The 15,727-nt window shown below is 46.7% G+C and overlaps 1 protein-coding gene across 3 annotated transcripts in view; it reads left to right on the top strand.

Annotated features, from left to right (window-relative positions):
* The window catches only part of LAMA3 (laminin subunit alpha 3), a 260,366-nt gene that overhangs the window by 131,339 nt on the left and 113,300 nt on the right, over positions 1-15,727 (top strand). For all 3 annotated transcript variants that reach the window (XM_061399727.1, XM_061399728.1, XM_061399729.1), the window contains 8 exons: positions 2,451-2,559; positions 4,507-4,604; positions 5,822-5,966; positions 9,166-9,292; positions 9,373-9,512; positions 11,660-11,775; positions 13,403-13,614; positions 14,580-14,784. In XM_061399727.1, coding sequence (XP_061255711.1) covers positions 2,451-2,559; positions 4,507-4,604; positions 5,822-5,966; positions 9,166-9,292; positions 9,373-9,512; positions 11,660-11,775; positions 13,403-13,614; positions 14,580-14,784 — 1,152 coding nt within the window. The remainder of the gene's footprint in view (positions 1-2,450; positions 2,560-4,506; positions 4,605-5,821; positions 5,967-9,165; positions 9,293-9,372; positions 9,513-11,659; positions 11,776-13,402; positions 13,615-14,579; positions 14,785-15,727) is intronic.

Here is a 15,727-nt window from a genome sequence, read left to right as displayed (position 1 = left end):
AAAAAAAAATCTAATCTTTCCTTTTCTCTGGGATGATGGTAAAAAAAAATGTAATTATATTTGCATTTTTAATAGGAGTACCAGATGGCCCAGCAAAGTTCCTCCAGAATGTTCTGTCATTATATGAAAACACTAGTTTCATCTCTAGGTGACATTAGCAACCACCAGGATGTACACTTCCAGATGGGTGGGTCACCTTGCCATCGGAATCTGGGAGACTGTCATCCATGTGACCTGGGGCAGGACTTCTCCATAACCCGTCCATCCAAGCCCACCCTTCAGTTCAGTTCTCTGACCCCTTCTGCCTTCCAGATTGGGGTTTGACTCCTGCTCCTGCTCCACTGGGTACAAAGTGGAGATGGCTCAGGACAGGAAGAAACATTCCTTATGACCTTCGTGACTCTTGACTATCTCAGAAGAGGCTGAGACATCTACACCAAGCAGAGGAGTGATTTCAAAACTAAAGAAAGGAAGGACTCTCTCCTGGGGATACATAAGTCCCAAGCATTATTTCAAGACCTTTGCTGAGCGGTGGCTTTCTTTTTTTAAGCTCCATGTCCTTTATTCTATTCGTATCCTGTTTCAGATGGTATCGGTTAAATGTGGCTATTTAAATAGGTTTCCATTCATTTGTGTGCTTCGTTGTGTCTGACTCTTTGTAACTCTGTGGACCTTAGCCTGCCAGGCTCCTCTGTCCAGGCAATAATGCTAGAGTGGGTTGCCATTTCCTCCACCAGGGGATCTTTCTGACCCAGGGATTGAACCTGTGTCTCCTGCATTTCCTGCATTGGCTGATAGATTCTTTACCACTGAGCCACCTAAGTTTAAATCAGTTTGAATTCAATGAAGGAAAAAGTTTAGCTCCCATGGTTCACTAGCCACATGCCAAGTCTCAATAGTCATGTGTTGTTAGTAGCTACGGTTCTGGATGGTGCAGATAGAGAATATTTTCATCATCTCAGAAGGTCTACTTGATAATGTAGCAGTCTAGACTGTACTGTTTCTCCATACTGGTTTGCTCTCAACAGGACATGAGATTTTTCTTTTAAATACTATAACAAGGCTCACCACCAGGGGCATCTCTGGTGGCTCAGATGGTAAAGAATCTGCCTGCAATGCAGGAGACCCGAATTCAGTCCCTGGGTCAGGAAGATCCCTTGGAGCAGGGATTGGCTATCCACTTCAGTATTCTTGCTTGGAGAATTCCATGGACAGAGGAGCCTGGAGGGCTACAGTCAATGGGGTTGCAAAGAGCAGAGCACGACTGAACAACTAACACTTTCACATTCATCAATAAATTACTTAACTCTCTGTAATAAAGATAACACACTGGTATAGATGGCCATGTTGTTGTTTAGTCACTAAGTCATGTCTGGCTCTTTTGCAATCCATGGATTGTAGCCCTCTAGGCTCCTCTGTCCTTGGGCTTTCCCAGGCAAAAATACTGGAGTCGGTTGCCCTTTCCTCCTCCTGAATAGTGTTTTAAGGAGAGAAGTGCATGATATTCTGCAGATGATTTTGACTTCAGATGGTGACAGCACCAAAGTTCTCCATCGTTAGATTTTGAAGACAGTATTGCATTAGACCAGGAATCACTTTTATTGTATTTAACCACTCCCAGCAAGTCCCATGGTATCTTTTCACTTGTTTAAAATATTCCCTTTTTCTCTACTTTGCATGTCATGTGATCAGTGTAAGTGACCAGGCTACCAAGTACTGGAGTCCAAAAATACGGTGCAATTAGAAAATATTCGACCCATAAAAACTTTTTTCAAATGACAGACCCTTTCAACATGGCAGCTTTTCCCACTGAGGTTTGAACCTTTCCCAGCATTTCTCAAATGAGGTCTGTGTTGTTAAAAAGCAATATCCCAGAAGAAAGGCAAAGGAATACCACTTTTCAAAACAGTGCTGTGATAACTCTGATAAAGAGTTATCTCTGCCTGCAATGCAGGAGACCAGTGTTCGATCCCTGAGCCAGGAAGATCCCCTAGAGGAAGGACGTGCAACCCACTCCAGTATTCTTGCCTGGAGAATCCCATGGACAGAGGAGCCTGGAGGGCTACAGTCCATGGGGTTGCAAGAGTCAGACACGATTTAGCAACTAAACCGCCACTACCAACGATATTGGTCAATTTCCAAGAAGACTGCATTAGAGATCAGACTTTACTGGCCCTGGGGCTCTTTCCCAGAAGACCAAAGCAGATATTCCACAAAACCAGTGGAGATGGTGATGGCCATCAGCCCTGAGAGGTACAGCTCAGAGCACAGAAAGAAGGTTCTTTTTCCCACACCGATTATGGGTTGCATCTGTGCCAAATTCCACCAGCAGGGAAGTTCACTGTTGGTGACCCAGTTATGAACAAGAGAAACTGAAGCATGATCAGCCACCCACAGGGGTGGGAGGCAGACCAGGGGAACAGGCTAAGATGAACTGTTTCTTCTTGCAGCGTCCTCTGCCGCAGCACTGTGACCGACGGCAGGGGTCGCCTCGCCGTGTATGAGCTCTTAGCAGATGCGGACATTCAGCTCAGAGCCCGGATGGCCCAATTCCTTCTGGTACGCTTCTGTTTCAGCCACTGATTTTTAGAGATTTTTTTTAATTGATAAGCATATATATTTCTAAAGCTTATTGAAGTTTTGGCTGGGTTTGCATTACATCTATAAAGTTAACCTGCAGAGAATTGCTGGAGTTACAATGTTTATTTTCCCATCTAGAAATGTGTCTTGCTCCTTCATTTGTTGGAACCTTTTCCTATAGCACCCAATAAAGTTCAGTCATCAAATCTGAACATGTTTCGCAAAACTCCATTTAATCCATTTTTATTTGTTGTTACTATTATGAATGAAATATCTTTTGTCATTATATCTCCTAGTCTATTATTATTGCTGGTATATAAAAATGTCATAAGGGACTGTTTATTTTCTTTCCCCTCTACTATTTTATTATGTCTGTTAGCTTCTTTGGGGAGAAGGCAATGACACCCCACTTCAGTACTCTTGCCTGGAAAATCCCATGGACAGAGGAGCCTGGAAGGCTGCGGTCCATGGGGTCGCTGAGGGTCGGACATGACTGAGCAACTTCACTTTCACTTTTCACTTTCATGCATTGGAGAAGGAAATGGCAACCCACTCCAGTGTTCTTGCCTGGAGAATCCCAGGGACAGGGGAACCTGGTGGGCTGCCGTCTATGGGGTCACACAGAGTCGGACACGACTGAAGTGACTTAGCAGCACCAGCAGCTTCTTTGCAGATTCCATCAGAATTTTCAAGGTTGCAGTCACCTGGTATTTTTTTCCAGACCATTGTTGCTCTGTTTCAAGAAGAGTATTTTCAATTAATTAGATATATATTGTTAACAGTTAAAATGCTAGCTTTTACAGATTAAATACCCTTTTAATAGCATAACTTTAGTATTGAGAATTGTGATAAACAGAGACAGTGGGATCTGGGCTAGGAATGGGGTGCTCAGATTTATAATAAATATCTCAGGGCACATAAGATTAAGTGTGAAGCAACTTCCTGTTACTGCTAATATTAAGCATGTATCACACCTGGGAAATGCTATGCCAGCCTGTTCTAATATGTTTTATATTTATTAGAAATGTCGAGCTTTCTCTTAAGAACTACCTGGAATTCAGTTTTTAAAAATTATTATATGTTATATAACTCAAGACTTTTCTTTTTTTTAAGGACAACTTTCTTTTTTGAACATAATGAGCCAAGTGAATCTTAACCTTTTCATCTTTGGAAATTGTGATGGGGCTGAAAGTTCTTCTTTTAAGCATAAGTTTGCCCTTTCTGAAATAGTCAGATGTCATTCAGAGTCAAGGCTGGCTAGAATGAAAGCTCCATGAAGTCAGGAGTATGTCCATCTTGGTCTCATACGATCCCCCAGTCTCAGTGCCTGGCATATAGTAGGTGTTCAGTTAAAATCTATTGTTACTGAATGGCTTTGTGATATAGCCAGTTATAGTTATTGATTTACAATGAAAAGTGGTATTAAGTTTTTGACTGAGTTTCTTCTGTGACTCAGAAACTAGCTCTGGAGACAGAGTTCAGATATGCCTGCGATACGAGTCCTCCTCTATTGAGAAGGGTTACTTATAGCAGGAGCATCCATCTTTCTGAACAGCAGGCTCCCCGACTGCCCACCACATCCCCCTCTCCCTGCCTAGGGGTCTGAGGAGCCAGCATCAGCCCAGGGCAGGAGAGAAGACACTGTCCAAAGTTGCTGACAGAGTTGTTTTAAACTCTCACATGATTTTATTTGTTTATATGATTATTCCAAAAACAATTTAATCAGTGATCCTGTATAACAGTAAAAAGAACTTGTGTCCATGTAATGATGCCATAGTGAATGCTATCCTATGATATTTACTGCTGTAAAGTGATAGTTTTAATTTCTCTGGATGAATTTTTAGCTGTTTTCTTTGAAGTGCATGTTTGGTCATAACCTTGACTTGGGTAATAACGGGCATGTACCTTCTTATATTTGTTGGACAGCATCAAATTTGTATCATACCCATTGAAGAATTCTCAACAGAATATTTGAGACCTCACGTCAAATGCATTGCCAGTTATGGGCGATTTGTTAATCAAAGGTAATGTGTTTCCTTCCTTTATCCCTTGTTTGTGCTTAGTGATACTTAATGCTTTTAAGACTATGCTTTATATTTCACTTTAGAAGTGATCCCAGACCAAGATGCTAAAAGCTGGTGGTGCATTTTTCTTTTAAGAGCTAAATCATTTATCCCAGCAATTTTTCCAGAATTCCATAACATCAGGAAGCTGACACAGTAGCAACTGGGGGAAATGGTTAAGCCTCATCCTTGAAGGGAGTTACTCTGATTTCTATTCTGAGCTCTCACCAAGATCCAGTCTGTTCCAATCCTTTAATCTCTGTGTCTGAGACTCTTCATTTAAAAAACCATGAAAATAATGACCCATCTCACAACTGTGTTATGAGAATTAAGTAACCAATGATTATTGGGATTTGGGGAAGGTTATTTGGATGTAGATTTAAAAATTCTTCAGGGACACAGTCATGACATCTTATGCATCTTTATGGAAACCACCAAGACAATAATATCTGGCTGTGCCTGAAAGAAAGGATGGCTGTTTGTTCTCTTTGGTTTTGTATAGCTTTATGTCAACATTGATGTTTAGAGGTGAATAGTGTTTCATTGCATTGATTTCATTTAGCAATGAATTTTAGTACTAGAGAGGGAAGTTTCAGTAAGTTTCCATCTAGCTTCCGTTCCTTCAAAATTAAGATTTTTTTTCTGGTCTGGGCTCATTGTATTAGGTAGGCAACTGGGATATACTTGGCCAATCCAGAACAGCAAATATCTTTGTATAAAGATCTCTGCAGACCTGTGGTTCTCTGGATCCTTTTTTTTTTTTTTTTAGTGTGGACCATTTTTAAAGTCTTTTTTTTTTAACTTTCACAGTATAATTTAATTTTTTTTAAATTTTATTTTATTTTTAAACTTTACATAATTGTATTAGTTTTTATTGAATTTGTTACAGTACTGCTTCTGTTTTATATTTTGGTTTTTTGGCCAGATTAAAGTCTTAATCTCCAAACTGCCAGGGAAGTCCCAAATGTATTATTATTATTTTTTTGGCTGCACTAGGTGGTATGTGGAACTTCTCCAGCCAGGGGTCAAACCTGCATCCTGTGCAGTGGAAGCACAGAGTCTTAACCAGTGGATCATGACGGGAGGCCCTTCTCTGGGTCCTTTTAATGCTTTGTGTCTGTCTCTTCAAAGGGACAGTTCTTTGGGTTTTGGTTATTTTTCAACATTCTGTTTTTCAGTGCCTCCTGTGTCTCCCTGATCCCCGAAACTCCTCCGACAGCACTAATTTTGGATGTCCCAAGTGGTGGGTCTTCCCCTCTCCTGCCTGAAGATCCTTCACCTCCTGCCGATGCTGTTCTTGGGGTCACCTTGAAGGCCCCGCAGGTAGGATTATCCCGAGTGTGTTTCTTGTGAACTGGTGGTTCTCAAAGCTGGCCCCAACCAGCTGCATCCCCCCTGCAACCCCTGGGAACTTGTTAGGAATGCAGATCTGCAAGCCTCACCCAAGAACTGCTGAGTCAGAAACTCTGGAGGGTGGCCCAGGAATCTGTTTTTTAAAAACAGACTCCTCAAGGGGTGTTGACTGCCCCTAAAGCTTGAGCACCTCTGCTCTCAACTGCGGAGAATCCCAGGAATGAGGCTTGCAGTTAATTCTGTCTGTGGCCAGCCTATCCCAATGCTCCCTTTCTCTCCTGCATCTCTGTCTGCACAGTCATTTGGCAATTTTTCATAACCCATCTTAGGATAGGTCATATTTGCATGGGATACTGCTACTTAACATGGTTGAGTTTTTAATTATCTTCTTAAATGAGAACATAAGCACTTTTAGAAATCTAACAGATTATTTTGCAACCTCAATTTGTAGGCAGGAAATTCCCAATAAACACGTATTGATTAATCATCTAGAACACAAAGATGAAATATATGAAGGGAACACACATTTTTTCATCATAAACCACAGAATTGCAGGACTTAATGTTTGTTCTGATGACATGTCTTTTTAATCCTAGAGATGGCTCATGTCAATTCATGTTGCATTAAGATAGGAAATAAAAGGATTTGGGAGAGAAAATTTAATAAGATCCCACATGGGGTAGGCAGCCTAGAGTAGGGGGAAATGAATTACAGTCATGACAATAGAGTTCTAGTCCTGGTTTTGCTATAAAATTAGTCTATGACCTTTAGTAAGTTACTTACCCTCCAAGGCCCAGCTCTCATTTGAAAGACAATCTTTTATTGTTGCTATTCTTGTAGTTTTTCAGTTATTATTTTGAGGTTTGGAAAGACTTATTACTCACATGGTGAGGCTTCCTGGGGAGAACCTGGCTCACACTCAAGCCTGAGCGAGTGTTGAAGTCTGACCCTGGTTTTCATTATGGTTAGGCAGGGCCATAGTGGGGTGGGGGTGGGGTCCAGGTGAGAGCTCCCTCTCTCATGGGCTAGAATTTATGGGGTTTGAATTTCCCACCTCTGCTAAGGGATGAACACCTGGGCTTTCTTACAGCTTGTCCAGCTGTGGGACAAAAGGCAAAAGATGAAAGATGGAGCTTGAAAACCATCAAACAGGAAAAATGGAGTCTGACTCTTTGTTACATGGTTATTACCAGTGGTGCTTGAATGCTGGGAACGTTCTCGTATGGCTTTTTGCACACAGAGCATGCACTTCACTTGTGATGTACCTAGAAGTGCAATTGCTCGATTATATGTTTGGTAGAAACCACATATAGTTTCCCAGAGTGATTGTACCAGATGAGACTCCCTCCAGTCTTGTGTATGCTTGTCCATTGTTGGCTTGTCCATTCTGCAGCTGAAAGTCACGTGGTTGGTTTCCAGTGCTGTGACTACAAATAAAGCTGCTACAAAGATTCAAGGGAAGGCTTTGTGTGAATGTGGGTTTTTTACTTCACTTGGGTAAATGGTTGTTGTTCAGTCACTAAGTCATGTCTGACTCTTTGCAACCCCATAGACTGTAGCACACCAGACTTCCCTGTCCTTCACTACCGTGTGGAGTTTGCTCAGACTCATATCTATTGAGTCTAATGCTATTTATCTCATCCTCTGCCGCTCGCCCCCTTCTTTTGCCTTCAGTCTTTTCCAACGTCCCTGTCTTTACTGGATAAATACCTGCATTGTTTTGTTTTTTGTTCTTGAAATATCTTGTGATTCTAATTAGTAATAGCTCTGCAGCTTGACTGGAAAAGGTCAGTTTTCATTCCAGTCCCAAAGAAAGGCAATGCCAAAGAATGCTCAAACTACCACACAATTGCACTCATCTCACACGCTAGTAAAGTAATGCTCAAAATTCTCCAAGCCAGGCTTCAGCAATACGTGAACCGTGAACTTCCAGATGTTCAAGCTGGTTTTAGAAAAGGCAGAGGAACCAGAGATCAAATTGCCAACATCCACTGGACCATTGAAAAAGCAAGAGAGTTCCAGAAAAACATCTATTTCTGCTTTATTGACCATGCCAAAGCCTTTGACTGTGTGGATCACAATAAACTGTGGAAAATTCTGAAAGAGATGGGAATACCAGACCACCTGACCTGCCTCTTGAGAAACCTGTATGCAGGTCAGGAAGCAACAGTTAGAACTGGACATGGAACAACAGACTTGTTCCAAATAGGAAAAGGAGTACGTCAAGGCTGTATATTGTCACCCTACTTATTTAATTTATATGCAGAGTACATCACGAGAAACGCTGGGCTGGAGGAAGCACAAGCTGGAATCAAGATTTCCAGGAGAAATATCAATAGCCTCAGATATGCAGATGACACCACCCTTATGGCAGAAAGTGAAGAAGAACTAAAGAGCTTCTTGACGAAAGTGAAAGAGGAGAGTGAAAAAGTTGGCTTAAAGCTCAACATTCAGAAAACGAAGATCATGACATCCGGTCCCATCACCTCATGGGAAATAGATGGGGAAACAGTGGAAACAATGTCAGACTTTATTTTTCTGGGCTCCAAAATCATTGCAGATGGTGACTGCAGCCATGAAATTAAAAGACGCTTACTCCTTGGAAGGAAAGTTATGACCAACCTAGACAGCATATTCAAAAGCAGAGACATTACTTTGCCAACAAAGGTCCATCTAGTCAAGCCTGTGGTTTTTCTAGTAGTCACATATGGATGTAAGAGTTGGACTATAAAGAAAGCTGAGCGCAGAAGAATTGATGCTTTTGAACTGTAGTGTTGGAGAAGACTCTTGAGAATCCCTTGGACTGCAAGGAGATCCAACCAGTCCATCCTAAAGAGGATCAGTCCTGGGTGTTCATTGGAAGGACTGATGCTGAAGCCGAAACTCCAATACTTTGGCCACCTGATGCAAAGAGCTGACTCATTTGAAAAGACTCTGATGCTAGGAAAGATTGAGGGCAGGAGGAGAAGGGGACGACAGAGGATGAGATGGTTGGATGGCACCACTGACTCAATGGACGTGGGTTTGGGTGGACTCTGGGAGTTGGTGATGGACAGGGAGGCCTGGCGTGCTGCGATTCATGGGGTTGCAAAGAGTTGGACACGAGTGAGCGACTTAACTGAACTGAACTGAACTACAGCTTGAGAAGATTTTTTTTTTTTCCACCTAGAACCAGGTGACCCTTCGAGGACTAGTACCACGCCCAGGTCGGTATGTCATTGTTGTCCATTTTTATCAACCAGCACATCCGACGTTCCCAGCACAGGTGTCTGTGGACGGAGGACGGCTGCAAGCAGGTGAGCTACAGGGAGCAGGGCTGGTTCGGGGCTCACCTGTCCTGGCAGGGGTGTGACAGGGCTGCCTCCCTCTGCCCCAGGTGTCTTCCGGGCCTCTTTTTGCCCCCATGTGCTTGGCTGCCGGGACCAAGTGATCACCGGAGATCAGGTTGAGTTTGACATCTCGGAGCCAGAGGTGGCCCTGACTGTGACAGTTCCAGAAGGAAAGTCCTTAGTTTTGGTGCGTTCTGCTTTTTCCTCTCTTGCTCTTTACGTGCTTGCCTTGGTCGGCTGCTTGGTGTGTCTGTTCTGGCTCATGAGAGTAATTCCTCCAGGGAATTGAAGCCATGTTTATAGAAAAATGTTTAAATTTTACAGCTGCCTTTAGCAAAAAAATGTCTGTGACTATTAAAATCAAGGGAAATCAGAATACTAGAGAAGCGACTGGGAAGGAAAAACTCCCCTTCATGAAGCGTGCGAGCTGTCTCTCTATCTCCATCAGCCCCGCCTCACTCTCATCTGACAAGTCTCTCTCTGAGGCATTGAACACTCCTTTGTTCTTGAAACTATCTTGTTTTGGCTCCCATAGCTACTTTCTCTTGGCTTGCCCTGCCTTCTCCAGTGCTCCTTCAGTGAGTTCTCTTCCCTTTCATCCCTTTCATGTCAGTGTGCCCTTGGGCTTGACACTAAGACCCCTTGTTCTAAGATTTCTCTTCATATACCATCATCTGTGCCTGTTGATTCTGTTCACCCCTCTGTGGGAATGATACCCACACCTGTGACCTCATTTGCCATCTTTCCTGAGCTCTAGGACCATCTGCTGTGCATCCCCATAGCCAGAGTGCTCACAGGTCCCTCCAGCTTAGCCTGTTACCTGTATAGACCCCAGGTGCCCTGTTCCCTGTTTTTCACCTTGGCTGGTGGAATCATGGTCACCCAATGCCTGTAAAGCCTTTGAGAGCCAGCGAACACTGTCCAGGCCTGCCCTGCACCCTCCAATTCTTGCTCATGCCTCCTTTCTCTCTGAGGATGTCATCTCAGGGACAGGGGATACATTTTGTATCCCTGTGCCTGAAACACCGTCTGGCACAGGTGTTCGGCAATGTTTATTGAATTGAATAACATGAGAGCAATAGACTCTGTAAACTGTCAGTGGGTGCTGCTGCTGCTGCTGCTGCTAAGTCGCTTCAGTCGTGTCTGACTCTGTGTGACCCCATAGATGGCAGCCCACCAGGCTCCCCCGTCCCTGGGATTCTCCAGGCAAGAACACTGGAGTGGGTTGCCATTTCCTTCTCCGATGCATGAAAGTGAAAAGTGAAAGTGAAGTCGCTCAGTCGTATCCGACTCTTAGCGACCCCATGGACTGCAGCCCACCAGGCTCCTCCGTCCATGGGATTTTCCAGGCAAGAGTATTGGAGTGGGGTGCCATTGCCTTCTTCCGTCAGTGGGTGAGTAGTTGACAAAGATGGTTGAAATTTCCTACAGCATTTGTTACTGGTGTGGTCTGATTTATACAGGTACAGAGAGAATACAGGGTGGTATTTTTAAAGACTGGGGCCACAATTATTCATAATAGAGTATCTGATAGGATAGGCATTTCAGGGGCAAGCCACCATATGAGTCTCCCTATCGGTCCTGCCGTTTCAGTTTGCTTACTCTCTGAAAATACAGAATGAGGACTTCCCTGATGGTCCAGTGGTTAAGACTGCTCACTTCCAATGCAGGGGGCTCAGGTTTGATTCCTGACCAGGGAACTAGCTCCTACATGCTCCTACTGAGAGTTCGCATGCTACTAGAAAGATCCCAAATGCCCTGACAAAGATCAAAGATCCCTTGAGCTGTGACTAAGACCTGGCACAGCCAAATAAATATGAAAAAGAAATACTAAAAAATAAAAATAAATAAATAAAAATACAAAATTCCACCCCCTGGAGATCCAGGGTCATCGCAGGGATGGATCACACAGGGCCCTGACATCATAATAGGTCTCTGTCTCCTGTCCCCGCCCAGCACCCAAGGCTGCTGCGCCTCTGAGCAGGCGCTCCAGGGGGTCTGTCCCCCCAACTCATTATCATTTCCCTAGGGGGAATGTGGCCTGAGTCTTCAGCACTGAGTTAGGGTTGCTTTGTGATTCTTTTTTTGTAAGTTCTGTTTCATGTGGTCTTGGACTTAACAATAAAGAACACTGATCTGGCAACCCACTCCAGTATTCTGGCCTGGAGATTCCCCATAGATGGAGGAGGCTGGTGGGCCATAGTCCATGGGGTTGCAAAGAGTCAGACACGACTGAGGCGACGTAACACGATCTTGGTGAAGAGAAAGCATGGTGGAGCCGTGGGTGTGCCGTGCTGCTGAAAATCCAAAGACGTGCTGACACTTTCTCTTTAGGTCCGTATCCTAGTGGTGCCTGCAGAGAATTACGACTACCAGATCCTTCACAGAAAATCACTGGACAAGTCATTGGAGTTTGTCACCAATTGTGGAGGAGACAGTTTTTATATTGAGTAAGTATCACTTTGTGTGAGGGCTTCCTGGATGGCAGTAGTGGTAAAGAACCCGCCTGCCAATGCAGGAGACACAAGAGAAGTGAGTTCAATCCCAGGATAGAGAAGATCCCCTGGAGGAGGGCATGGCAACCCACTCCCTTATTCTTGCCAGGAGAATCCCATGGACAGAGGAGTCCTTAGGGTTGCAAAGAGTTGGACATGACCGAAGCGACTTAGCATGCACACATCACTTTGTGGCACAGCCATGGGAGGCCTGAGGCTCTCCCACATTCCCGACCAGAGCAGGAGGCCTGGGGAGGGGTGGCCCTCGGGTCTGTCTTCCTCCTCTGAGCACCCAAGGGAGCAGTAGTGAGTCCCCGATCCTCGGCACATGCTGACCTGTGTACTATCTCATCATGTCCATCTGGGCGGGATTTCCGTCTTCAACTCTGATCTCAGCAGATCACCCCCAAGCTGGGATTCACAGGCTGCTTGGGGGTTTCTCTTCCTCTTTATTGCTTCCTGTCGGCCAACTCGGATTCCTGAAAGATACCACACAGGGTTTCCTCCGCTGCAGGGCACAGCAGCCCTGATTCCCACTCTCCTTTGCACTCTCATCAGTGGGGAGCATTACAAAGGGCCGGGCCTCCCTATCCTCCCTTGGTGGGTTCCCAGACGCTAAGAGCCTAGAACAGCCCTTAGTTTCAGTTCCTGTCATTCTTTCCTGCAGACCCCTCCTCCCTGCCCCCTTGTAGGTTTCCTGAGGAACCTGGGCCTCCAGAGGGTGGAAACCTCTTGTACAGAAAATATGAAGAACAAGGGTTCTGAGGTCAGACCACTGTGGATTTAAATGCCTACCCCACCCTCCATAGCTCTGTGGCCTCAAGAATGTTGCTTAACTTCTAGGAGCCTTAGCTGTCTTACCTGTGAAGTGGGGCTTTGGCCTAATCGGTTAGGTGGTTGTCAGGTTAACGTTGTTCAGTCACTAAGTTGTGACCAACTCTTTGCGACCCCATGGACTGCAGCACATCAGGCTGCCCTCTCCGTCACCAACTCCTGGAGTGTGCTCAAATGTCCATTGAGTTGGTGATGCTATCTAACCATCTCATCCTCTGCTACCCCCTTCTCCTTTTGCCTTCAATCTTTCTTAGCATCAGGGGATTTTCCAGTGAGTTAGCTGTTACCGTCAGGGGGCCAAAGTATTGGAGCTTCAGCTTATGAGGTTAATGAGGTGAAGGGAAAACTTTTTAACATACATGTTCAGTAAAAGTTGACAATTCACCTCCTCCTCATTATTATCCTAGTTGGTATATCATAGCACATGCAGGTATAAATTTTTTGGTGACTGCTGTATTGAGATAGAACCTATACACCGTACAGCTCATCCTATAGATGAATCTTCACCCTTTTATTCCAGCCACCAAAGGTTCCCACCCACCAGTCCTGTGATGAGTCCTGAAGTAGATGGGGGTGGGTGGGTGGCTGTCAAACACTGTAAGTCCAGGGGTGGGGTTTCCTCTCACTTTTTCCTAGACTCCAGAGCCCCTCTCCCAAAACACTGCTTGCTGGGGCATGGGGAAGGGGAAGGTGGGACCATTTCTGGGCATGCCTCCCAGGATCTCACTGTGTGTTCTTGTTCCCACAGCCCCCAGAGAGCCTCTGAATTCTGTAAGAATTCTGCCAGATCCCTGGTGGCCCTTTACCACGAGGGTGCACTGCCTTGCGAGTGCCACCCTGCTGGGGCCACCGGCCACCCCTGCAGCCCCGAGGGCGGGCAGTGCCCATGCCGGCCCCACGTCATCGGGCGGCAGTGTACCCGCTGTCAGATGGGCTTCTACGGGTTCCCGCACTGCAAACGTAAGTGCACGTTCGGAGCGGCCAAGGTCATCTCTGGTGCAGGCGGATGAAGCCCACCCAGGGCAGGGCTTGTCCAATTTCACTGTGCTGGAGACTTACCTGGGGATCTTGTGAGAGTGCAGATCCTGAGTCAGGAGGCCTGGGCTGGGGCCTGAGAGTCTACATTTCCCACAGCCACTCAGAGGATTCCCATGCCGCTGGTCCAGGGACCACACTCTGAATAGCAGGCTTCTAGAAAAGACATATTTGTGTCTCCTGGGCTAGGGGATCCATGCCCTTGGCAAAGCAGGTGAAGGGAAATAACCTTAAGCTTCAAAACACTGGACAGCTCGGCCTTCTTCCTAGTGGGATGGGTTAGGCTTCAGTTTTTGCAGCCTAACCACCAAAGCTTAATTGAGGTGGGAGGAGACCCAGGGTCAGAGGGTCTCTGGCCTCCTCACTGAGGAGGCCATGGATCTTCGTCTAAGAATTGTCCTGCCGCCCTAGACAAGGGGCAGCCCAGGCTGTGTGAGGGGTGCAGAGGCCCCACGTGGAGGCCAGCCTTTGCCTGCTGCAGGCCCCACCCCTGATCTTGGGCCCAGTGCCCTGGAGCGACGTGAAGGCCCGTCAGGGAGACTGGGAGGAGCAGACCCTCTGACGAAGGCCAGACCTCACGTTAGAATGGCACGCAGCCTCAGCCTGGGGGTGAGGGGAGGCCCCTGTGAGTGTCTACCTTGAGGTCAGTAGGTCCATGATGCCTCACTCAGCATCCACGCACTCATCCACCCTCAGCATTGGATGTGGTTGGTCTTGGCCCCAAGAAAGGAGCCTTTCAGATCAACCACACTCAGTGATGCCATAATGAAGGAAAAACAAGACCTTACTCCCAGATACCCCTTGGAAGCTTCTGGAAACCCTGGCAATGCAGTTTTGCTGGAGGTCAGGGGTGTCTAACCCTTACATCGTGTCTCTTCATCCTTGGCCAGCTTGCAGCTGCGGCCGGCGCCTTTGTGAGGAGACGACAGGGCGGTGCCTGTGTCCTCCCCTGACGGTCAGGCCCCAGTGTGACGTGTGTGAGGTGCACTCCTTCAGCTTCCACCCCCTGGCTGGCTGCGAAGGCTGCAATTGTTCCCGGACGGGCACTGATGGGACCGCCACCCCGGAGTGCGACAGGGACTACGGGCAGTGCAGGTGAGGACTGGGGGGCTAGCCTGTCGCATCCTGTCCTGGGAAGGGAAGATGCCGTTGGCCCCCACTCGGGTCCTCATTTACTTCCCGAGTCAACACTGCTCGATGGAGTTCCCCACCCAGGACGGGCGTGGTGTGTGGAGTAACTGGTCCCCTGGGGCTCAGGGTAGCCTGGCAGAGCCTGGGTGGGCAGATGGCTGTTGCCTGAGGTCCGAGCGGCCTCACTGTCCTCTCCAGCCTCATTCTGTGTGTTTACATGCTGCGTGTGTGATAAAGTGATCAGTTCCATCTCCTGGGTCATCGGGTGGTGAGCGCCTCTCGGCCTGTACTGAGGTTTGAGCTCTAAACCTTCTCTCTCGTAAGCTGCTAGTTTTGTTAAGGATGGTACATGATGAAGTCTAAAATCCGGATCCTGCCACCCTGATTCAGACAGGCGAGCTAGAGGCCGTGTGGGGTCTCCACCGGGAGGTCAGTTGTGGGGAGGGCGGCAGGGTAAGCAGTACCTATTGGAGAGCCTGGCCTGTGAGGGGGGCTGCCCCCGGGCCCACTGAGCACAGCTGCTGAGAGATGAGAAGGAGAGGGCGGCTCAAACAGATGCTGTGGGGCCAAGAGGCTCTTTCCAGCAGATCGGCTCCGCATATGAAACCAGAGGCTGGTGTCGCGTGATCCGAGTGATCAGGCTGATCTCTGCAGGACTGGAGAGTAAGCACAGGGGGTGAAGAAGAGGACCCTGTCTCCTAGAAGAGGCTGGAAAGAATCCACAGGGATTATGTGGCAGGGAGACCGAAGCAGATCTTTTTCCATCCAGGCGAGTGTGGCATGCACGTGTGCAGGAGACAACATGAGAATAAGTCCATTCTGAGTCCCCTCCTCGTCACCCCTCTCCCCACCTCGGGTACCGGATGTCTGGGTCTGTGGCTGTGATCTGAGTGTGACAGCCAGGAGG

Source organism: Bos javanicus, chromosome 24, assembly GCF_032452875.1.
Source record: "Bos javanicus breed banteng chromosome 24, ARS-OSU_banteng_1.0, whole genome shotgun sequence".
NCBI lineage: Eukaryota > Metazoa > Chordata > Mammalia > Artiodactyla > Bovidae > Bos > Bos javanicus.
This window is presented reverse-complemented; position numbering and strand designations above follow the sequence as displayed.